This window comes from Choloepus didactylus, chromosome 17, assembly GCF_015220235.1.
Source record: "Choloepus didactylus isolate mChoDid1 chromosome 17, mChoDid1.pri, whole genome shotgun sequence".
Lineage (NCBI taxonomy): Eukaryota > Metazoa > Chordata > Mammalia > Pilosa > Megalonychidae > Choloepus > Choloepus didactylus.
The window spans coordinates 29,959,397-29,981,356 of NC_051323.1; the positions used below are offsets into that span (position 1 = coordinate 29,959,397).

Consider the following 21,960-nt stretch of genomic DNA (forward strand, 5'->3'; position numbering starts at 1 on the left):
ATGTATATTCCGCTGCAGTTAGGTGAAGGGTTCCATATATCTATTAGGTTTAGATGATTTAGAGTATTGTTCAAGTCTTCTGCTTCCTTATTAATTTTCTGTCTAGATTTTCTATCCATTATTGAAAGTAGTTTATTGAAGTTTCTTACTAATAATGCAGATGGTCTATCTTTCCCTTCATATCTGTCAGTATTTATTCCATATATTTGGGGACTCAGCCATTAGGTACACATACATTTATACTTGTTATATCTTCCTGTTGAATTGACCTTTTTAGCAGTATATAGTGATCTTCTTTGTCCCTCCTGTTTTTGACTTTAAGTCTATTTTATCTGATATTACTATAGCTTTTTTGTTACTATATGCGTGAAATAACAAACAGAAAACAACAAATACAATGGTAGACCTAAGCCCTAATATTTCAACAATTAAATTTAATGAAAATAGTCTAAATTTGCAAATTAAAAGACAAAGATCAGCAGGGTAGCTTAAAAAAACATAATCCAACTGCATGCTGTCTACAAGAAACCCACTCAAATATGAAAATACAGGCAAGATGAAAGTAAAGGACAGAAAAGATACACCATACAATCATTAATCAATAAAAAGTAAAAGTGGCAATATTATCAAATAGGTTTTATAGAAAAGAAAATCACCAGAAAGTGAGATAAGCATTATATAATAATAAAAGGTTCAATCCACCAAGAAGATAGAGCAATCCTAAATGTGGATGCACCAAATAACAGAGTTGCAAAATATATGATCCAAAAATAGAACTAAAAGGATAAACAAATTCAAAATTATAGCTAGAGCTCCCCTCTAAATAACTGTTATAACAACCAGACAGAAAATCAGCAAGGACACTGAAGAATTCAACACCATCAAACAACAGGATCACATTGACATTGATAGGATACTCCATTCAACATGGCAAAATACACATTCTTTAGAAGTGCTTATGGGCAAATATCAAGAGAGACTATATCCTGGGCCATAAAACAACATAAAAATATTTAGAAGAATAGAAATCATACAAATTACAAATATCAGGAATGAAATAAGGGATATCATTACAGATCCTGAAGGGGGGGAGGGGGCGGCAGGGAGAAGAAAACTAGAGACCAATATCCTGCATGAATATAAATGCAAAAATCCTTAACAAAATATTAGCAACCAGAATTCAGCAAAATATAAAAAGGACTACATATCATGATCAGATAGAATTTTGTCCAGGGATGCAAGTTTGGTTCAATATTCAAAAATCAATCTCTGTTTCAAACAGAATTGAGAGGTCATTCTTGAAGTTATTATTATGCATTATATAGATATTCCTTTTTAGTTTCTAGTGTGTTAGAATAGCTAGAAGGAAATACCTGAATCTGTTGAATCATAATCCAGTAGACTTGATTCTTGATGATTATTATATAACTATATAGCTTTTATCATGTGACCATGTGATTGTAACTGCCACTCCCTTTATCTAATATATGGGCAGACAAGTAATGAAATGAAGACAAAAATATATATATATAATAGGGGGGATAAGAGATATGGGATGTTTTGGATGTTCTTTTTTATTTTTATTTTTTTCTTTATTTGGAGTAATGAAAATGTTCTAAAATTGATTGTGGTGATGAACGCACAACTATATGATGATACTGTAAGCCAATGACTGTACTCTTTGGATGGATTATATGCTGTGTGAATATATTTCAATAAAATTGCATTTAAAGAATCAATCTCTGTAACCCACCATATTAACAGTCTAGAGAAGAAAGATCACATGATCATATCAATCAATGCAAAAAAAGCATTTGACAAAATTCAACATCTATTCAGGATGAAAACTCTGAGAAAAATAAGAATAGAGGTGAACTATCAACTTAATAAAGAGCACCTACAAACACTACCATTATACGTAAAGTGAAAAACTCAATACTTTCCCTCTAAGATCAGGAACAAGACAAGGATGTTCACTTTTACCGTTCTTTTTCAAAATAGTGGTAGAAGTTCTATGCAATAACACAGGAAAAGGAAATAAAAGGCATACAAATAAGAAAGGGAAAAATGTAGAAGACATGAATCCCTATAAGGAGAACCTCAAGGAATCTATAAAAGAACTGCTAGAATTAATAAGTGAATTCAGAAAGGCTGCAGGACACAAAATAAACATACAAAAATGAATTGTAGTTCTATATACTAGCAATGAACACATAGACCAAAACTTACATACCATTACAATCACTCAGGAAATATTAAGAAATACTTAAGTGCAGAACCAAAACATGTACAAAACCTGCATGTTCAAGGAAGATCTAAATAAATGAAGAGAATATAAATAAATCTAAATCTAATGGAAGACTTGCCATAGGGAGATGTCAATTCCCAGAAAAATGAAAACTTACGTTCACACAAAAACTGTACACATTGTTTACAACAGCTTTATTTGTAAGATCCCAAAACTGGAAATGACCAAAACGTCCTTTGAGAGGTGAATGGTTCAACGTATTATGTGCATCCTTGGCATATACTTAGTATGTCCACGGTATGATTCCATTACATAATGTTCTCAAAATGACAAAATTACAGAAATGGAGACCAGAATAGTGGTTGCCAGAGATCCAGGATGGTGGGTGGAGAGAGTAGTTGTGACTATAAGGGGACAGCACAAGAGAGATCTTTGTGGTGATGGAATATTTCTGTATCTTGACTGCGGTGGTAGCATGAATCTACACATGTAACAAAATGGCAAAGAAGTTATGAAGGATATACCCATTGGGAGAAACTAGCTGAAAGGTATACATGACCTCTCTACTATTTTTGCAACTTCCTATTAATTTATAATTATTTTAAAATGCAAAGTAAAAAATAAAACAACCCTCCTCCAATTTCTATACTGGAAAAGAAGGAATATGTAAAATCAATGATCTATGCTTCAAACTTAAGCCAGAGTTTATAATGAAAACTCTGGACAAAATATAAAAATCAACTACCTGAGGACTCTTTAAAGTAAATAAAAGCAAGTGGATTATAAACAGGAGTCAAAATGTGGAGAAGTGACCCATAAAGGGGAACACCCCCCACCCCATCACAAGCCAGAGAATTTGAAAGAAGTCCCATAGAGAAGCTGGAGGAGGGATGCCCTAATTCTGTGTTTGTACAAGTCCCTGGCTCACTGCTGAGCTATGAATGTGCAGGTAGATCTATGGCAGCATAGCAAAGGCTTTGAAAACTAAGATTTAAACCACCATCCGAGTCACAGCCTAATCCCTAAACAGCACATACACAGGACAGACCCAAAACAAAGGTTTTGAAAACTGAACTGAGATTGGAATTACCAGCCACATAAAGAATGATGGGCCCCTTCTCCCCGGCGGTTAGTGCTGAGAGTGCGGAGTGTGTGCTCCGGGCTCGGAACACACATTTATTATTAAAAAATCCAAAAAAAATCTAAAAAAATCTTTTAAAAAACCCAAAAAAATTTACAAAAAATCCGCGTCTCCCCCGCCGGAGACTTTTATTTTTTTTTCCTTCATCTTTTATAAAATAACCCGGTGAAGCAGCCGAGACCGACCCGCCCGCCCGCGGCCCCGCAGCAGCTCCAAGAAGGAACCAAGAGACCGAGGCCTTCCCGCTGCCCGGACCCGACACCGCCACCCCCGCTCCCCAGCCAGCAGCCAGCGGCAGGGGATCGACCCGGTTCTGCGGCCGTTGAGTAGTTTTCGATTCCGGTTGATTTTTGTCCCTCTGCGCTTGCCCCCGCTCCCCTCCCCCCGGCTCCGGTCCCCGGCCCCAGCACTCGCTCTCCTCTCACGGAAAGGTCGCGGCCTGTGGCCCTGCGGGCAGCTGTGCCGAGATGAACCCCAGCGCCCCCAGCTACCCCATGGCCTCGCTCTACGTGGGGGACCTACACCCCGACGTGACCGAGGCGATGCTCTACGAGAAGTTCAGCCCGGCCGGGCCCATCCTCTCCATCCGGGTCTGCAGGGACATGATCACCCGCCGCTCCTTGGGCTACGCGTATGTGAACTTCCAGCAGCCGGCGGATGCGGAGCGTGCTATGGACACCATGAATTTTGATGTTATAAAGGGCAAGCCAGTACGCATCATGTGGTCTCAGCGTGATCCATCGCTTCGCAAAAGTGGAGTGGGCAACATATTCATTAAAAATTTGGACAAATCTATTGATAATAAAGCACTGTATGATACATTTTCTGCTTTTGGTAACATCCTTTCATGTAAGGTGGTTTGTGATGAAAATGGTTCCAAGGGCTACGGATTTGTACATTTTGAGACACAGGAAGCAGCTGAAAGAGCTATTGAAAAAATGAATGGGATGCTTCTAAATGATCGCAAAGTATTTGTTGGACGATTTAAGTCTCGTAAAGAACGAGAAGCCGAACTTGGAGCTAGGGCAAAAGAGTTCACCAATGTTTACATCAAGAATTTTGGAGAAGACATGGATGATGAGCGCCTTAAGGATCTCTTTGGCAAGTTTGGACCTGCCTTAAGTGTGAAAGTAATGACTGATGAAAGTGGAAAATCCAAAGGCTTTGGATTTGTGAGCTTCGAAAGGCATGAAGATGCACAGAAAGCTGTGGATGAGATGAATGGAAAGGAGCTCAATGGAAAACAAATTTACGTTGGTCGAGCTCAGAAAAAAGTGGAACGACAGACGGAACTTAAGCGCAAATTTGAACAGATGAAGCAAGATAGAATCACCAGATACCAGGGTGTTAACCTTTATATGAAAAATCTTGATGATGGTATTGATGATGAACGTCTCCGGAAAGAGTTTTCTCCATTTGGTACAATCACTAGTGCAAAGGTTATGATGGAGGGTGGTCGCAGCAAAGGGTTTGGTTTTGTATGTTTCTCCTCCCCAGAAGAAGCCACTAAAGCAGTTACCGAAATGAATGGTAGAATTGTGGCCACCAAGCCATTGTATGTAGCTTTAGCTCAGCGCAAAGAAGAGCGCCAGGCTCACCTCACTAACCAGTATATGCAGAGAATGGCAAGTGTAAGAGCTGTGCCCAACCCTGTAATCAACCCCTACCAGCCAGCACCTCCTTCAGGTTACTTCATGGCAGCTATCCCACAGACTCAGAACCGTGCTGCATACTATCCTCCTAGCCAAATTGCTCAACTAAGACCAAGTCCTCGCTGGACTGCTCAGGGTGCCAGACCTCATCCATTCCAAAATATGCCCGGTGCTATACGCCCAGCCGCTCCTAGACCACCATTTAGTACTATGCGACCAGCTTCTTCACAGGTTCCACGAGTCATGTCAACACAACGTGTTGCTAATACATCAACACAGACAATGGGTCCACGTCCTGCGGCTGCTGCTGCTGCAGCTACTCCTGCTGTCCGCACCGTTCCACAGTATAAATATGCTGCGGGAGTTCGCAATCCACAACAACATCTTAATGCACAGCCCCAAGTTACCATGCAGCAGCCTGCTGTTCATGTACAAGGTCAGGAACCTTTGACTGCTTCCATGTTGGCATCTGCCCCTCCTCAAGAGCAAAAGCAGATGTTGGGTGAACGGCTCTTTCCTCTTATTCAAGCCATGCACCCTACGCTTGCTGGTAAAATCACTGGTATGTTGTTGGAGATTGATAATTCAGAACTTCTTCATATGCTTGAGTCTCCAGAGTCTCTCCGTTCTAAGGTTGATGAAGCTGTAGCTGTACTACAAGCCCACCAAGCTAAAGAGGCTGCCCAGAAAGCAGTTAACAGTGCCACTGGTGTTCCAACTGTTTAAAATTGATCAGGGACCACGAAAAGAAACTTGTGCTTCACCGAAGAAAAATATCTAAACATCGAAAAACTTAAATATTGTGGAAAAAAACATTGCAAAATATAAAATAAATAAAAAAAGGAAAGGAAACTTTGAACCTTATGTACCGAGCAAATGCCAGGGCTAGCAAACATAATGCTAGTCCTAGATTACTTATTGATTTAAAAACAACAACAAAAAAAAACAAAAAAAAATAGTAAAATATAAAAACAAATTAATGTTTTATAGACCCTGGGAAAAAGAATTTTCAGCAAAGTACAAAAATTTAAAGCATTCCTTTCTTTAATTTTGTAATTCTTTACTGTGGAATAGCTCAGAACATCACTTCTGTTTTAGATAACAGAATTGATAACTGAGCAAGGAAACGTAATTTGGATTATAAAATTCTTGCTTTAATAAAAATTCCTTAAACAGTGAAAAAAAAAAAAAAAGAATGATGGGACTTTCTCTCTGAACCTAACTGTTAGATTGCCTACTAAATCAAAACACAGATCAATATTCTCCAGAGGTTTTAACAGGATCCAGAGTCTATATAACATAACATTAAAAATGACCAGAACATAACTAAAAGCTATTCAGCATACAAGGAATCAGGAAAATGTGATCAATAAATACAAGCAACAGATTTCAACCACAAGATGACCAAGATGGTGAAATTATCTGACAGACTTCAGGACAGCTATTATAACTATGCTCCATGAGTTAAAGATAAACACACTTTAAAGGAATGGAAAGACAGACAGTCTCAACTAAGAACCTTTATATATACATAAAGGACCAAATGAAAAATTCAAAACTAAAACATACAGTATTTATCCACCTGATCTTTATGACTATCCTTATGCCAGTACCACACTATTTTGGTTACCATAAATTATAGTAAATTTGAAATCAGGATGTCTGAATCCTCTAACTTTGCTATTCTTTTTCCAAGATTGTTTTGGCTATTCAGGGTTCTTTGCAAGTCTATATGAATTTAAGGATCAGCTTCTCAATTTCTACAAAAATGATGATTGGAATTTTTAATGAGATTACATTCAATTTGTAGATCAACTTGGGGAGTATTGCCATCTTAACAATATTAAATCTTTCAATCCATGAACACAGGATGTCTTTCCATACAGTGGAATATTATTCAGCCATACAATAAACAAGTTCTAATACATGCTACAATGTAGATGAACCATGAAAACATTTGCTCTTAGTAGTTCTGGTCAGTTATTTAAAAAAAATGTCTTCTCCAATGGGATTTGTCTAAAGTTTATGTCATGATTAGACTGGAGTCATGGGTTTTTGGGAGATGGGACTACAGAGGTAAGTGCCATTTCCATCATACCATAGCAAGGATACACGCTATCCACCTTGATGTCCAGGTTCCTCTACTGTAAAGTGACCTCCCTTCCCCCACCCCTTACTCTATTCTTTGGAAGGAAGTCACTATGTGCAGCACACTCTTAAGAATAAGGGAGTTATGTTCCATCTCTTCAAGGGTGGAGTATCTACATAAATTATTTGGAATTCTGAATTCTTCTGCTCAAGTCTATAATGCTGTAAAATATGCAAAAAAAGATCTAAGGCCCCTGATATCGCCACCCCCATCCTAGACCAGAAAAAGGGGGGGAAAGGAAAAATACCAAAATACTGATAGCGATAAGATTAGTGGTCATTTTTATTTTCTTCATTTCATTTTATGTATTTCCTAATTTTCCTTTCATGCGGCTTTTCTATTACATAATGAGATTTGTTTTATTTTAACCATGCCTATGGCTATTATAACCTAAGAATTATTTCTCTCTCCAGTTTTCCTCCAAATCAAAAATGGAAAGAAAACATGCTAGTCTAATAAAATAAATCCAGATTAATTTTTAAAATCTTGCTTCTTATGACAAAGACAAACTAATATTCGGACAAGAATTGTATGACTCAAAAGCACTTCTTAAAACTGCATCAAACATAAGAGATAAATCAATACAACCCAATAACTTGTAGCTCTTTTTAAATGAACTAAATGAAAAATTTTCAAAGACGAATAGTAGACTTCTAGAATAAGTATTTTATTGACCCAAATATAAAATGATTTTAAATTTGGTAATCCTATTTTTCCAATAAAGAAAAATATTAATTATAGGAAATATTCTTTATTATGGTCAGTACTGCTAGTAACTCATAAGTTATAAAACATGCAAAAAATCCTTACCCACAAATAATATATTTGTTATTCTTATTTTGCTAGGTAATAACTAAGTCTTTTTCTACTCTTATTACATGTGGGTTTTTTAATATTGTGAGAAAAAAATATTGCTGGTATGCCAAGGAGTTGTTTGAATGAACAAATAATTGTTTCTTTAGTGACTAAGATATGTCTAGGAAAATAGAATAGCTGGAAATTAAGCAAGGCAATACATGATACAGGAACATTTGCTTTTCCAACTGCCTACTTGGTGGGAACGGTAATTAAGAATTTCAAAAAGTTATATGGGGAGAACCTAAGATGGTGGCTAGGTGAGATAGGGCAAAAAAAACACCTCCGTGAAAAATACTAGATAAAAGCCAGAAAGTGACCCAGAACACCAGTTCCAGTGATGGACCAGCTGGGCAAGGTCTGCTAAATTCACAGGGACTGTGCACTTGGTGAAACCAGGAGTCTGCGTTCTGAAATGAATGAGTGAGCCTGCTGAATGTCCGGTGGCTGTGCTGCGATGTGGGGAAACCGTGGGTTGGTGTTTGGAGGTGGACTAGTTCTTTTTTAAGAAAAAAACCAAAAACAGCTACAGACACGGCAGCGAGAACCACACAGTGAAGCGCGACAGGAACAGGCTGTGCAAATGCTTCAATATCTGGCGTGGAAGATAGCTTTTTGTACACCCACTGCTAATTGTCTTGGAGTGAGGAAGGTAGAGGTTAGCCAAAAGGGGAAAAAAACCACACCCCTTGCAGCCATCTTCACGGCGGGCTGGGAACACTCCTGCCCAGTGTAGACGCCGCAGCCCAGAGACGCGCCAAGGGACCCAGTGTGACAGAAAGTGTTTCCAGCAACACAAGCACACACCACAATATCAGGCATGGACAATAGCCTTTAGTGCACCCACAGCTAACTGTCCCAGAGCTGGGAAGGCGGAGCTGTGCAAAAAGGGGTAAATTAACACGCCCCATTCAGCCATCCTTACAGCAGGCTGGGAATGCCCCTGCACGGCTCGGTGGCCCAGAACTTCCCTTCAGGGACAGCGCACACTTGTGACATAGCACAGCCTTCCCTCAACAGAGGCCCTAACAAGGGCATGGCTGGGAAGGGGGCCCCACTCAGAAATACCAGGAACCATATGCCAATACCAAGGACTTGTGGTTCAGCGGCAGAGACGATCTGTGGCAAGACAGAACTGAAGGTTTGGACTCTTGGAACAGCCTTAAATCTCCAGGAACACCTGGGAGGTTTGATTATTAAAGCTGCCCTGCTTCCCTAACCACTCAGACACATGCCCCACATTCAGGGCAGACAGCACCAACAACACACCCAAACTTGGTGCACCAATTAAACCCCACAAGAATCAGACCCCCACACACCACAAAGACAAAGTTGGTGAGAACTGACTTGAGGGGAATAGGTGACTCGCAGACACTATCTGCTGGTTAGTTAGAGAAGGTGTACACCACCAAGCTGTAGATTTGACAAATTAGAGATTGGTGTTTCAACAATCTTTCATATCCTAAAAGAACCCTATTAAGTAAAGCAAATGCCAAGAAGCCAAAAACAACAGAAAACTTTAAAGCATATGAAAAAAACAGAAGATATGGATAACCCAAACCCAAACATCCAAATCAAAAGAACAGAGGAGACACAGTACTTGAAGCAATTAATCAAACAACTAAAGACAAACAACGAGAGCACGGCACAGGATATAAAGGACATGAAGAAGAGCATGGCACAGGATATAAAGGACATGAAGAAGACCTTAGAAGAGCATAAAGAAGAAATTGCAAGCTTAAATAAAAAAAATAGATGACCTTATGGAAATAAAAGAAACTATTGACCAAATTAAAAAGTCTGGATACTCATAGTACAAGACTAGAGGAGGCTGAACAATGACTCACCAACCTTGAGAAACACAGAATGGAAAATGAAAGAACAAAAGAAATAATGGGGAAAAAAATTGAAAAAATCGAAATGGATCTCAGGGATATGATAGATAAAATAAAACGTCCAAATTTAAGACTCATTGGTGTCCCAGAAGGGGAAGAAAAGGGTAAAGGTCTAGAAAGAGTATTCAAAGAAACTGTTGGGGAAAACTTCCCCAACCTTCTACACAATATAAATACACAAAGCATAAATGCCCAGCGAACTCCAAACAGAATAAATCCAAATAAAACCACTCCAAGACATATTCTGATCACACTGTCAAATACTGAAGAGAAGGAGCAAGTTCTGAAAGCAGCAAGAGAAAAACAATTCACCACATACAAAGGAAACAACATAAGACTAAGTAGTGACTACTCAGCAGCCACCATGGAGGCGAGAAGGCAGTGGCGTGACATACTTAAAATTCTGAGAGAGAAAAATTTCCAACCAAGAATACTTTATCCAGCAAAACTCTCCTTCAAATTTCAAAGAGAGCTTAAATTTTTCACAGACAAACAAATGCTGAGAGATTTTGCTAATAAAAGACCTGCCCTACTTCAGATACTAAAGGGAGCCCTACTGACAGAGAAACAAAGAAAAGAGAGAGAGAGAAATTTAACAGACATATATATAACATTACTTCCCAAATCACCAGGATACACATTCTTCTCTAGTGATCACGGAACTTTCTCCAGAATAGACCATAGGCTTGGACATAAAACAAGCCTCAGAGGCGGGGCAAGATGGCAGACTGGTGAGCTGTATGTTTTAGTTACTCCTCCAGGAAAGTAGGTAGAAAGCCAAGAACTGCGTGGACTGGACACCACAGAGCAATCTGACTTTGGGCATACTTCATACAACAATCATGAAAACGTGGAACTGCTGAGATCAGCGAAATCTGTAAGTTTTTGCGGCCGGGGACCCGCGCCCCTCCCTGCCAGGCTCAGTCCCGTGGGAGGAGGGGCTGTCAACTCCGGGAAGGAGAAGGGAGAACTTCAGTGGCAGCCCTTATTGGAAACTCATTCTACTGATTCAAACTCCAACCATAGATAGACTGAGACCAGACACCAGAGAATCTGACAGCAGCCAGACAAGCAGAGAGGAGACAGGCATAGAAAAAAAAACAACACGAAAAATTCCAAAATAAAAGCGGAGGATTTTTGGAGTTCTGCTGAACATAGAAAGGGGAAAGGCCCAGAGGCACATATGCAAATCCCGCAGAAAAGCTGATCTTTCTCCCTGTGGACCTTTCCTTAATGGCCCTGGTTGCTTTGTCTCTTAGCATTTCAATAACCCATTAGATCTTTGAGGAGGGCCCGTTTTTTTTTTTTTTTTTTTTTTTTTAATCCCTTTTTCTTTTTCTAAAACAATTACTCTAAGAAGCCCAATACAGAAAGCTTCAAAGACTTGCTATTTGGGCAGGTCAAGTAAAGAGCAGAACTACGAGAGCTCTGAGACAAAACGCAATAATCCAGTGGCTGAGAAAATTCACTAAACACCACAACTTCCCAAGAAAAGGGGGGTGTCCGCTCACAGCCATCATCCTGGTGGACAGGAAACACTCCTGCCCAGCGCCAGCCCCATAGCCCAGAACTGCCCCAGACAACCCAGTGTGACGGAAGTGCTTCAAATAACAGGCACACACCACAAAACTGGGCGTGGACATTAGCCTTCCCTGCAACCTCAGCTCATTGTCCCAGAGTTGGGAAGGTGGAGCAGTGTGAATTAACAAAGCCCCATTCAGACATCATTTCAGCAGACTGGGAGCCTCCCTACACAGCCCAGCAGCACAGAACTGCCCTGGGGGGACGGCACTCACCTGTGACATAGCACAGTCATCCCTCAACAGAGGACCCGGGGTGCACGGCCTGGAAGAGGGGCCCACTTGCAAGTCTCAGGAGCCATACGCCAATACCAAGGACTTGTGGGTCAGTGGCAGAGACAAACTGTGGCAGGACTGAACTGAAGGATTAGACTATTGCAGCAGCTTTCAAACTCTAGGATCACCAGGGAGATTTGATTGTTAGAGCCACCCCCCCCTCCCTGACTGCCCAGAAACACGCCCCATATACAGGGCAGGCAACACCAACTACACACGCAAGCTTGGTACACCAATTGGGCCCCACAAGACTCACTCCCCCACTCACCAAAAAGGCTAAGCAGGGGAGAACTGGCTTCTGGAGAACAGGTGGCTCGTGGACGCCACCTGCTGGTTAGTTAGAGAAACTGTACTCCATGAAGCTGTAGATCTGATAAATTAGAGATAAGGACTTCAATTGGTCTACAGATCCTAAAAGAACCCTATCAAGTTCAGCAAATGCCACGAGGCCAAAAACAACAGAAAATTATACAGCATATGAAAAAACCAGACGATATGGATAACCCAAGCCCAAGCACCCAAACCAAAAGACCAGAAGAGACACAGCACCTAGAGCAGCTACTCAAAGAACTAAAGATGAACAATGAGACCATAGTACAGGAGATAAAGGAAATCAAGAAGACCCTAGAAGAGCATAAAGAAGACATTGCAAGACTAATTAAAAAAATTGATGATCTTATGGAAATTATAGAAACTGTTGACCAAATTAAAAAGATTCTGGACACTCACAGTACAAGACTAGAGGAAGTTGAACAACGAATCAGTGACCTCGAAGATGACAGAATGGAAAATGAAAACATAAAAGAAAGAATGGGGAAAAAAATTGAAAAAATCGAAATGGACCTCAGGGATATGATAGATAATATGAAACGTCCAAATATATGACTCATTGGTGTCCCAGAAGGGGAAGAAAAGGGTAAAGGTCTAGGAAGAGTATTCAAAGAAATTGTTGGGGAAAACTTCCCAAATCTTCTAAGCAACATAAATACACAAATCATAAATGCTCAGCGAACTCCAAATAGAATAAATCCAAATAAACCCACTCCGAGACATATACTGAGCACACTATCAAACACAGAAGAGAAGGAGCAAGTTCTGAAAGCAGCAAGAGAAAAGCAATTCACCACATACAAAGGAAACAGCATAAGACTAAGTAGTGACTACTCAGCAGCCACCATGGAGGTGAGAAGGCAGTGGCACGATATATTTAAAATTCTGAGTGAGAAAAATTTCCAGTCAAGAATACTTTATCCAGCAAAGCTCTCCTTCAAATTTGAGGGAGAGCTTAAATTTTTCACAGACAAACAAATGCTGAGAGAATCTGCTAACAAGAGACCTGCCCTACTGGAGATACTCAAGGGAGCCCTACAGACAGAGAAACAAAGAAAGGACAGAGAGACTTGGAGAAAGGTTCAGTACTAAAGAGATTCAGTATGGGTACAATAAAGGATATTAATAGACAGAGGGGAAAAATTATGACAAACATAAACCAAAGGATAAGATGGCTGATTCAAGAAAAGCCTTCACGGTTACAACGTTGAATGTAAATGGATTAAACTCCCCAATTAAAAGATATAGATTCGCAGAATGGATCAAAAAAAATGAACCATCAATATGTTGCATACAAGAGACTCATCTTAGACACAGGGACACAAAGAAACTGAAAGTGAAAGGATGGAAAAAAATATTTCATGCAAGCTACAGCCAAAAGAAAGCAGGTGTAGCAATATTAATCTCAGATAAAATAGACTTCAAATGCAGGGATGTTTTGAGAGACAAAGAAGGCCACTACGTACTAATAAAAGGGGCAATTCAGCAAGAAGAAATAACAATCGTAAATGTCTATGCACCCAATCAAGGTGCCACAAAATACATGAGAGAAACACTGGCAAAACTAAAGGAAGCAATTGATGTTTCCACAATAATTGTGGGAGACTTCAATACATCACTCTCTCCTATAGATAGATCAACCAGACAGAAGACCAATAAGGAAATTGAAAACCTAAACAATCTGATAAATGAATTAGATTTAACAGACATATACAGGACATTACATCCCAAATCACCAGGATACACATACTTTTCTAGTGCTCACGGAACTTTCTCCAGAATAGATCATATGCTGGGACATAAAACAAGCCTCAATAAATTTAAAAAGATTGAAATTATTCAAAGCACATTCTCTGACCACAATGGAATACAATTAGAAGTCAATAACCATCAGAGACTTAGAAAATTCACAAATACCTGGAGGTTAAACAACACACTCCTAAACAATCAGTGGGTTAAAGAAGAAATAGCAAGAGAAATTGCTAAATATATAGAGACGAATGAAAATGAGAACACAACATACCAAAACCTATGGGATGCAGCAAAAGCAGTGCTAAGGGGGAAATTTATAGCACTAAACGCATATATTAAAAAGGAAGAAAGAGCCAAAATCAAAGAACTAATGGATCAACTGAAGAAGCTAGAAAATGAACAGCAAACCAATCCTAAACCAAGTAGAAGAAAAGAAATAACAAGGATGAAAGCAGAAATAAATGACATAGAGAACAAAAAAACAATAGAGAGGATAAATATCACCAAAAGTTGGTTCTTTGAGAAGATCAACAAGATTGACAAGCCCCCTAGCTAGACTGACAAAATCAAAAAGACAGAAGACCCATATAAACAAAATAATGAATGAAAAAGGTGACATAACTGCAGATCCTGAAGAAATTAAAAAATTATAAGAGGATACTATGAACAACTGTATGGCAACAAACTGGATAATGTAGAGGAAATGGACAATTTCCTGGAAACATATGAACAACCTAGACTGACCAGAGAAGAAATAGAAGACCTCAACCAACCCATCACAAGCAAAGAGATCCAATCAGTCATCAAAAATCTTCCCACAAATAAATGCCCAGGGCCAGATGGCTTCACAGGGGAATTCTACCAAACTTTCCAGAAAGAACTGACACCAATCTTACTCAAACTCTTTCAAAACATTGAAGAAAATGGAACACTACCTAACTCATTTTATGAAGCTAACATCAATCTAATACCAAAACCAGGCAAAGATGCTACAAAAAAGGAAAACTACCGGCCAATCTCCCTAATGAATATAGATGCAAAAATCCTCAACAAAATACTTGCAAATCGAATCCAAAGACACATTAAAAAATCATACACCATGACCAAGTGGGGTTTATTCCAGGCATGCAAGGATGGTTCAACATAAGAAAATCAATCAATGTATTACAACACATTAAAAACTCGAAAAGGAAAAATCAATTGATCATCTCAATAGATGCTGAAAAAGCATTTGACAAAATCCAACATCCCTTTTTGATAAAAACACTTCAAAAGGTAGGAATTGAGGGAAACTTCCTCAACATGATAAAGAGCATACATGAAAAACCCACAGCCAGCATAGTACTCAATGGTGAGAGACTGAAAGCCTTCCATCTAAGATCAGGAACAAGACAAGGATGCCCGCTGTCACCACTGTTATTCAACATTGTGCTGGAAGTGCTAGCCAGGGCAATCCGGCAAGACAAAGAAATAAAAGGCATCCAAATTGGAAAAGAAGAACTAAAACTGTCATTGTTTGCAGATGATATGATCTTATATCTAGAAAACCCTGAGAAATCGATGATACAGCTACTAGAGCTAATAAACAAATTTAGCAAAGTAGCGGGATACAAGGTTAATGCACATAAGTCTGTAATGTTTCTATATGCTAGAAATGAACAAACTGAAGAGACACTCAAGAAAAAGATACCGTTTTCAATAGCAACTAAAAAAATCAAGTACCTAGGAATAAACTTAACCAAAGATGTAAAAGACCTATACAAAGAAAACTACATAACCCTACTAAAAGAAATAGAAGGGGACCTTAAAAGATGGAAAAATATTCCATGTTCATGGATAGGAAGACTAAATGTCATTAAGATGTCAATTCTACCCAAACTCATCTACAGATTCAATGCAATCCCAATCCAAATTCCAACAACCTAATTTGCAGACATGGAAAAGCTAGTTATCAAATTTATTTGGAAAGGGAAGATGCCTCGAATTTTTTAAAGACACTCTAAAAAAGAAAAACGAAGTGGGAGGACTTACACTCCCTGACTTTGAAGCTTATTATAAAGCCACAGTTGCCAAAACTGCATGGTACTGGCACAAAGATAGACATATAGATCAATGGAATCGAATTGAGAATTTGGAGATAGACCCTCAGATCTATGGCCGACTGATCTTTGATAAGGCTCCCAAAGTCACTGAACTGAGTCATAATGGTCTTTTCAACAAATGGGGCTGGGAGAGTTGGATATCCATATCCAAAAGAATGAAAGAGGACCCCTACCTCACCCCCTACACAAAATTAACTCAAAATGGACCAAAGACTAAAAGAGGAGAACTGGGAGACCCTCTCAGGCGCTTCCTAGACTACCCCGAGACAAGCAACAAAGAGAAAAATATAAACTCCACAATTAGAAGACGCCCCAAGATTGGGGGCGAAACTCAATAAAACCCCAGACAACCCAGTGTGACGGAAGTGCTTCAAATAACAGGCACACACCACAAAACTGGGCGTGGACATTAGCCTTCCCTGCAACCTCAGCTCATTGTCCCAGAGTTGGGAAGGTGGAGCAGTGTGAATTAACAAAGCCCCATTCAGACATCATTTCAGCAGACTGGGAGCCTCCCTACACAGCCCAGCAGCACAGAACTGCCCTGGGGGGACGGCACTCACCTGTGACATAGCACAGTCATCCCTCAACAGAGGACCCGGGGTGCACGGCCTGGAAGAGGGGCCCACTTGCAAGTCTCAGGAGCCATACGCCAATACCAAGGACTTGTGGGTCAGTGGCAGAGACAAACTGTGGCAGGACTGAACTGAAGGATTAGACTATTGCAGCAGCTTTCAAACTCTAGGATCACCAGGGAGATTTGATTGTTAGAGCCACCCCCCCCTCCCTGACTGCCCAGAAACACGCCCCATATACAGGGCAGGCAACACCAACTACACACGCAAGCTTGGTACACCAATTGGGCCCCACAAGACTCACTCCCCCACTCACCAAAAAGGCTAAGCAGGGGAGAACTGGCTTCTGGAGAACAGGTGGCTCGTGGACGCCACCTGCTGGTTAGTTAGAGAAACTGTACTCCATGAAGCTGTAGATCTGATAAATTAGAGATAAGGACTTCAATTGGTCTACAGATCCTAAAAGAACCCTATCAAGTTCAGCAAATGCCACGAGGCCAAAAACAACAGAAAATTATACAGCATATGAAAAAACCAGACGATATGGATAACCCAAGCCCAAGCACCCAAACCAAAAGACCAGAAGAGACACAGCACCTAGAGCAGCTACTCAAAGAACTAAAGATGAACAATGAGACCATAGTACAGGAGATAAAGGAAATCAAGAAGACCCTAGAAGAGCATAAAGAAGACATTGCAAGACTAATTAAAAAAATTGATGATCTTATGGAAATTATAGAAAACTGTTGACCAAATTAAAAAGATTCTGGACACTCACAGTACAAGACTAGAGGAAGTTGAACAACGAATCAGTGACCTCGAAGATGACAGAATGGAAATGAAAACATAAAAGAAAGAATGGGGAAAAAAATTGAAAAAATCGAAATGGACCTCAGGGATATGATAGATAATATGAAACGTCCAAATATATGACTCATTGGTGTCCCAGAAGGGGAAGAAAAGGGTAAAGGTCTAGGAAGAGTATTCAAAGAAATTGTTGGGGAAAACTTCCCAAATCTTCTAAGCAACATAAATACACAAATCATAATGCTCAGCGAACTCCAAATAGAATAAATCCAAATAAACCCACTCCGAGACATATACTGAGCACACTATCAAACACAGAAGAGAAGGAGCAAGTTCTGAAAGCAGCAAGAGAAAAGCAATTCACCACATACAAAGGAAACAGCATAAGACTAAGTAGTGACTACTCAGCAGCCACCATGGAGGTGAGAAGGCAGTGGCACGATATATTTAAAATTCTGAGTGAGAAAAATTTCCAGTCAAGAATACTTTATCCAGCAAAGCTCTCCTTCAAATTTGAGGGAGAGCTTAAATTTTTCACAGACAAACAAATGCTGAGAGAATCTGCTAACAAGAGACCTGCCCTACTGGAGATACTCAAGGGAGCCCTACAGACAGAGAAACAAAGAAAGGACAGAGAGACTTGGAGAAAGGTTCAGTACTAAAGAGATTCAGTATGGGTACAATAAAGGATATTAATAGACAGAGGGGAAAAATTATGACAAACATAAACCAAAGGATAAGATGGCTGATTCAAGAAAAGCCTTCACGGTTACAACGTTGAATGTAAATGGATTAAACTCCCCAATTAAAAGATATAGATTCGCAGAATGGATCAAAAAAAATGAACCATCAATATGTTGCATACAAGAGACTCATCTTAGACACAGGGACACAAAGAAACTGAAAGTGAAAGGATGGAAAAAAATATTTCATGCAAGCTACAGCCAAAAGAAAGCAGGTGTAGCAATATTAATCTCAGATAAAATAGACTTCAAATGCAGGGATGTTTTGAGAGACAAAGAAGGCCACTACGTACTAATAAAAGGGGCAATTCAGCAAGAAGAAATAACAATCGTAAATGTCTATGCACCCAATCAAGGTGCCACAAAATACATGAGAGAAACACTGGCAAAACTAAAGGAAGCAATTGATGTTTCCACAATAATTGTGGGAGACTTCAATACATCACTCTCTCCTATAGATAGATCAACCAGACAGAAGACCAATAAGGAAATTGAAAACCTAAACAATCTGATAAATGAATTAGATTTAACAGACATATACAGGACATTACATCCCAAATCACCAGGATACACATACTTTTCTAGTGCTCACGGAACTTTCTCCAGAATAGATCATATGCTGGGACATAAAACAAGCCTCAATAAATTTAAAAAGATTGAAATTATTCAAAGCACATTCTCTGACCACAATGGAATACAATTAGAAGTCAATAACCATCAGAGACTTAGAAAATTCACAAATACCTGGAGGTTAAACAACACACTCCTAAACAATCAGTGGGTTAAAGAAGAAATAGCAAGAGAAATTGCTAAATATATAGAGACGAATGAAAATGAGAACACAACATACCAAAACCTATGGGATGCAGCAAAAGCAGTGCTAAGGGGGAAATTTATAGCACTAAACGCATATATTAAAAAGGAAGAAAGAGCCAAAATCAAAGAACTAATGGATCAACTGAAGAAGCTAGAAAATGAACAGCAAACCAATCCTAAACCAAGTAGAAGAAAAGAAATAACAAGGATGAAAGCAGAAATAAATGACATAGAGAACAAAAAAACAATAGAGAGGATAAATATCACCAAAAGTTGGTTCTTTGAGAAGATCAACAAGATTGACAAGCCCCTAGCTAGACTGACAAAATCAAAAAGACAGAAGACCCATATAAACAAAATAATGAATGAAAAAGGTGACATAACTGCAGATCCTGAAGAAATTAAAAAAATTATAAGAGGATACTATGAACAACTGTATGGCAACAAACTGGATAATGTAGAGGAAATGGACAATTTCCTGGAAACATATGAACAACCTAGACTGACCAGAGAAGAAATAGAAGACCTCAACCAACCCATCACAAGCAAAGAGATCCAATCAGTCATCAAAAATCTTCCCACAAATAAATGCCCAGGGCCAGATGGCTTCACAGGGGAATTCTACCAAACTTTCCAGAAAGAACTGACACCAATCTTACTCAAACTCTTTCAAAACATTGAAGAAAATGGAACACTACCTAACTCATTTTATGAAGCTAACATCAATCTAATACCAAAACCAGGCAAAGATGCTACAAAAAGGAAAACTACCGGCCAATCTCCCTAATGAATATAGATGCAAAAATCCTCAACAAAATACTTGCAAATCGAATCCAAAGACACATTAAAAAAATCATACACCATGACCAAGTGGGGTTTATTCCAGGCATGCAAGGATGGTTCAACATAAGAAAATCAATCAATGTATTACAACACATTAAAAACTCGAAAAGGAAAAATCAATTGATCATCTCAATAGATGCTGAAAAAGCATTTGACAAAATCCAACATCCCTTTTTGATAAAAACACTTCAAAAGGTAGGAATTGAGGGAAACTTCCTCAACATGATAAAGAGCATACATGAAAAACCCACAGCCAGCATAGTACTCAATGGTGAGAGACTGAAAGCCTTCCATCTAAGATCAGGAACAAGACAAGGATGCCCGCTGTCACCACTGTTATTCAACATTGTGCTGGAAGTGCTAGCCAGGGCAATCCGGCAAGACAAAGAAATAAAAGGCATCCAAATTGGAAAAGAAGAACTAAAACTGTCATTGTTTGCAGATGATATGATCTTATATCTAGAAAACCCTGAGAAATCGATGATACAGCTACTAGAGCTAATAAACAAATTTAGCAAAGTAGCGGGATACAAGGTTAATGCACATAAGTCTGTAATGTTTCTATATGCTAGAAATGAACAAACTGAAGAGACACTCAGGAAAAAGATACCATTTTCAATAGCAACTAAAAAAAATCAAGTACCTAGGAATAAACTTAACCAAAGATGTAAAAGACCTATACAAAGAAAACTACATAACTCTACTAAAAGAAATAGAAGGGGACCTTAAAAGATGGAAAAATATTCCATGTTCATGGATAGGAAGGCTAAATGTCATTAAGATGTCAATTCTACCCAAACTCATCTACAGATTCAATGCAATCCCAATCAAAATTCCAACAACCTACTTTGCAGACTTGGAAAAGCTAGTTATTAAATTTATTTGGAAAGGGAAGATGCCTCGAATTGTTAAAGACACTCTAAAAAAGAAAAACGAAGTGGGAGGACTTACACTCCCTGACTTTGAAGCTTATTATAAAGCCACAGTTGCCAAAACAGCATGGTACTGGCACAAAGATAGACATATAGATCAATGGAATCGAATTGAGAATTTGGAGATAGACCCTCAGATCTATGGCCGACTGATCTTTGATAAGGCTCCCAAAGTCACTGAACTGAGTCATAATGGTCTTTTCAACAAATGGGGCTGGGAGAGTTGGATATCCATATCCAAAAGAATGAAAGAGGACCCCTACCTCACCCCCTACACAAAAATTAACTCAAAATGGACCAAAGATCTCAATCTAAAAGAAAGTACCATAAAACTCCTAGAAGATAATGTAGGTAAACATCTTCAAGACCTTGTATTAGGCGGCCACTTCCTAGACTTTACACCCAAAGCACAAGCAACAAAAGAGAAAATAGATAAATGGGAACTCCTCAAGCTTAGAAGTTTCTGCCCCTCAAAGGAATTTCTCAAAAAGGTAAAGAGGCAGCCAACTCAATGGGAAAAAATTTTTGGAAACCATGTATCTGACAAAAGACTGATATCTTGCATATACAAAGAAATCCTACAACTCAATGACAATAGTACAGTCGGCCCAATTATAAAATGGGCAAAAGATATGAAAAGACAGTTCTCTGAAGAGGAAATACAAATGGCCAAGAAACACATGAAAAAATGTTCAGCTTCACTAGCTATTAGAGAGATGCAAATTAAGACCACAATGAGATACCATCTGACACCGGTTAGAATGGCTGCCATTAAACAAACAGGAAACTACAAATGCTGGAGGGGATGTGGAGAAATTGGGACTCTTATTCACTGTTGGTGGGACTGTATAATGGTTCAGCCACTCTGGAAGTCAGTCTGGCAGTTCCTTAGAAAACTAGATATAGAGTTACCATTGGATCCAGCGATTGCACTTCTCGGTATATACCCGGAAGATCGGAAAGCAGTGACACGAACAGATATCTGCACGCCAATGTTCATAGCAGCATTATTCACAATTGCCAAAAGATGGAAACAACCCAAATGTCCTTCAACAGATGAGTGGGTAAATAAAATGTGGTATATACACACGATGGAATACTACGCAGCAGTAAGAAGGAAGGATCTCGTGAAACATATGACAACATGGATGAACCTTGAAGATATAATGCTAAGCGAAATAAGCCAGGCACAAAAAGAGAAATATTATATGCTACCACTAATGTGAACTTTGAAAAATGTAAAACAAATGGCTTATAATGTAGA

The 21,960-nt window shown here is 39.1% G+C and overlaps 2 protein-coding genes across 4 annotated transcripts in view; one reads left to right on the forward strand and one right to left on the reverse strand.

Moving 5' to 3' along the window:
- The window catches only part of COMMD1 (copper metabolism domain containing 1), a 283,066-nt gene that overhangs the window by 187,859 nt on the left and 73,247 nt on the right, over positions 1 to 21,960 (reverse strand). The window lies entirely within an intron of this gene.
- Positions 3,376 to 6,059, forward strand: LOC119512415 (polyadenylate-binding protein 1-like). The gene has a single exon (XM_037807061.1). It carries the CDS (start codon positions 3,857 to 3,859, stop codon positions 5,765 to 5,767), a length of 1,911 nt encoding a protein of 636 aa, XP_037662989.1. The 5' UTR covers positions 3,376 to 3,856; the 3' UTR covers positions 5,768 to 6,059.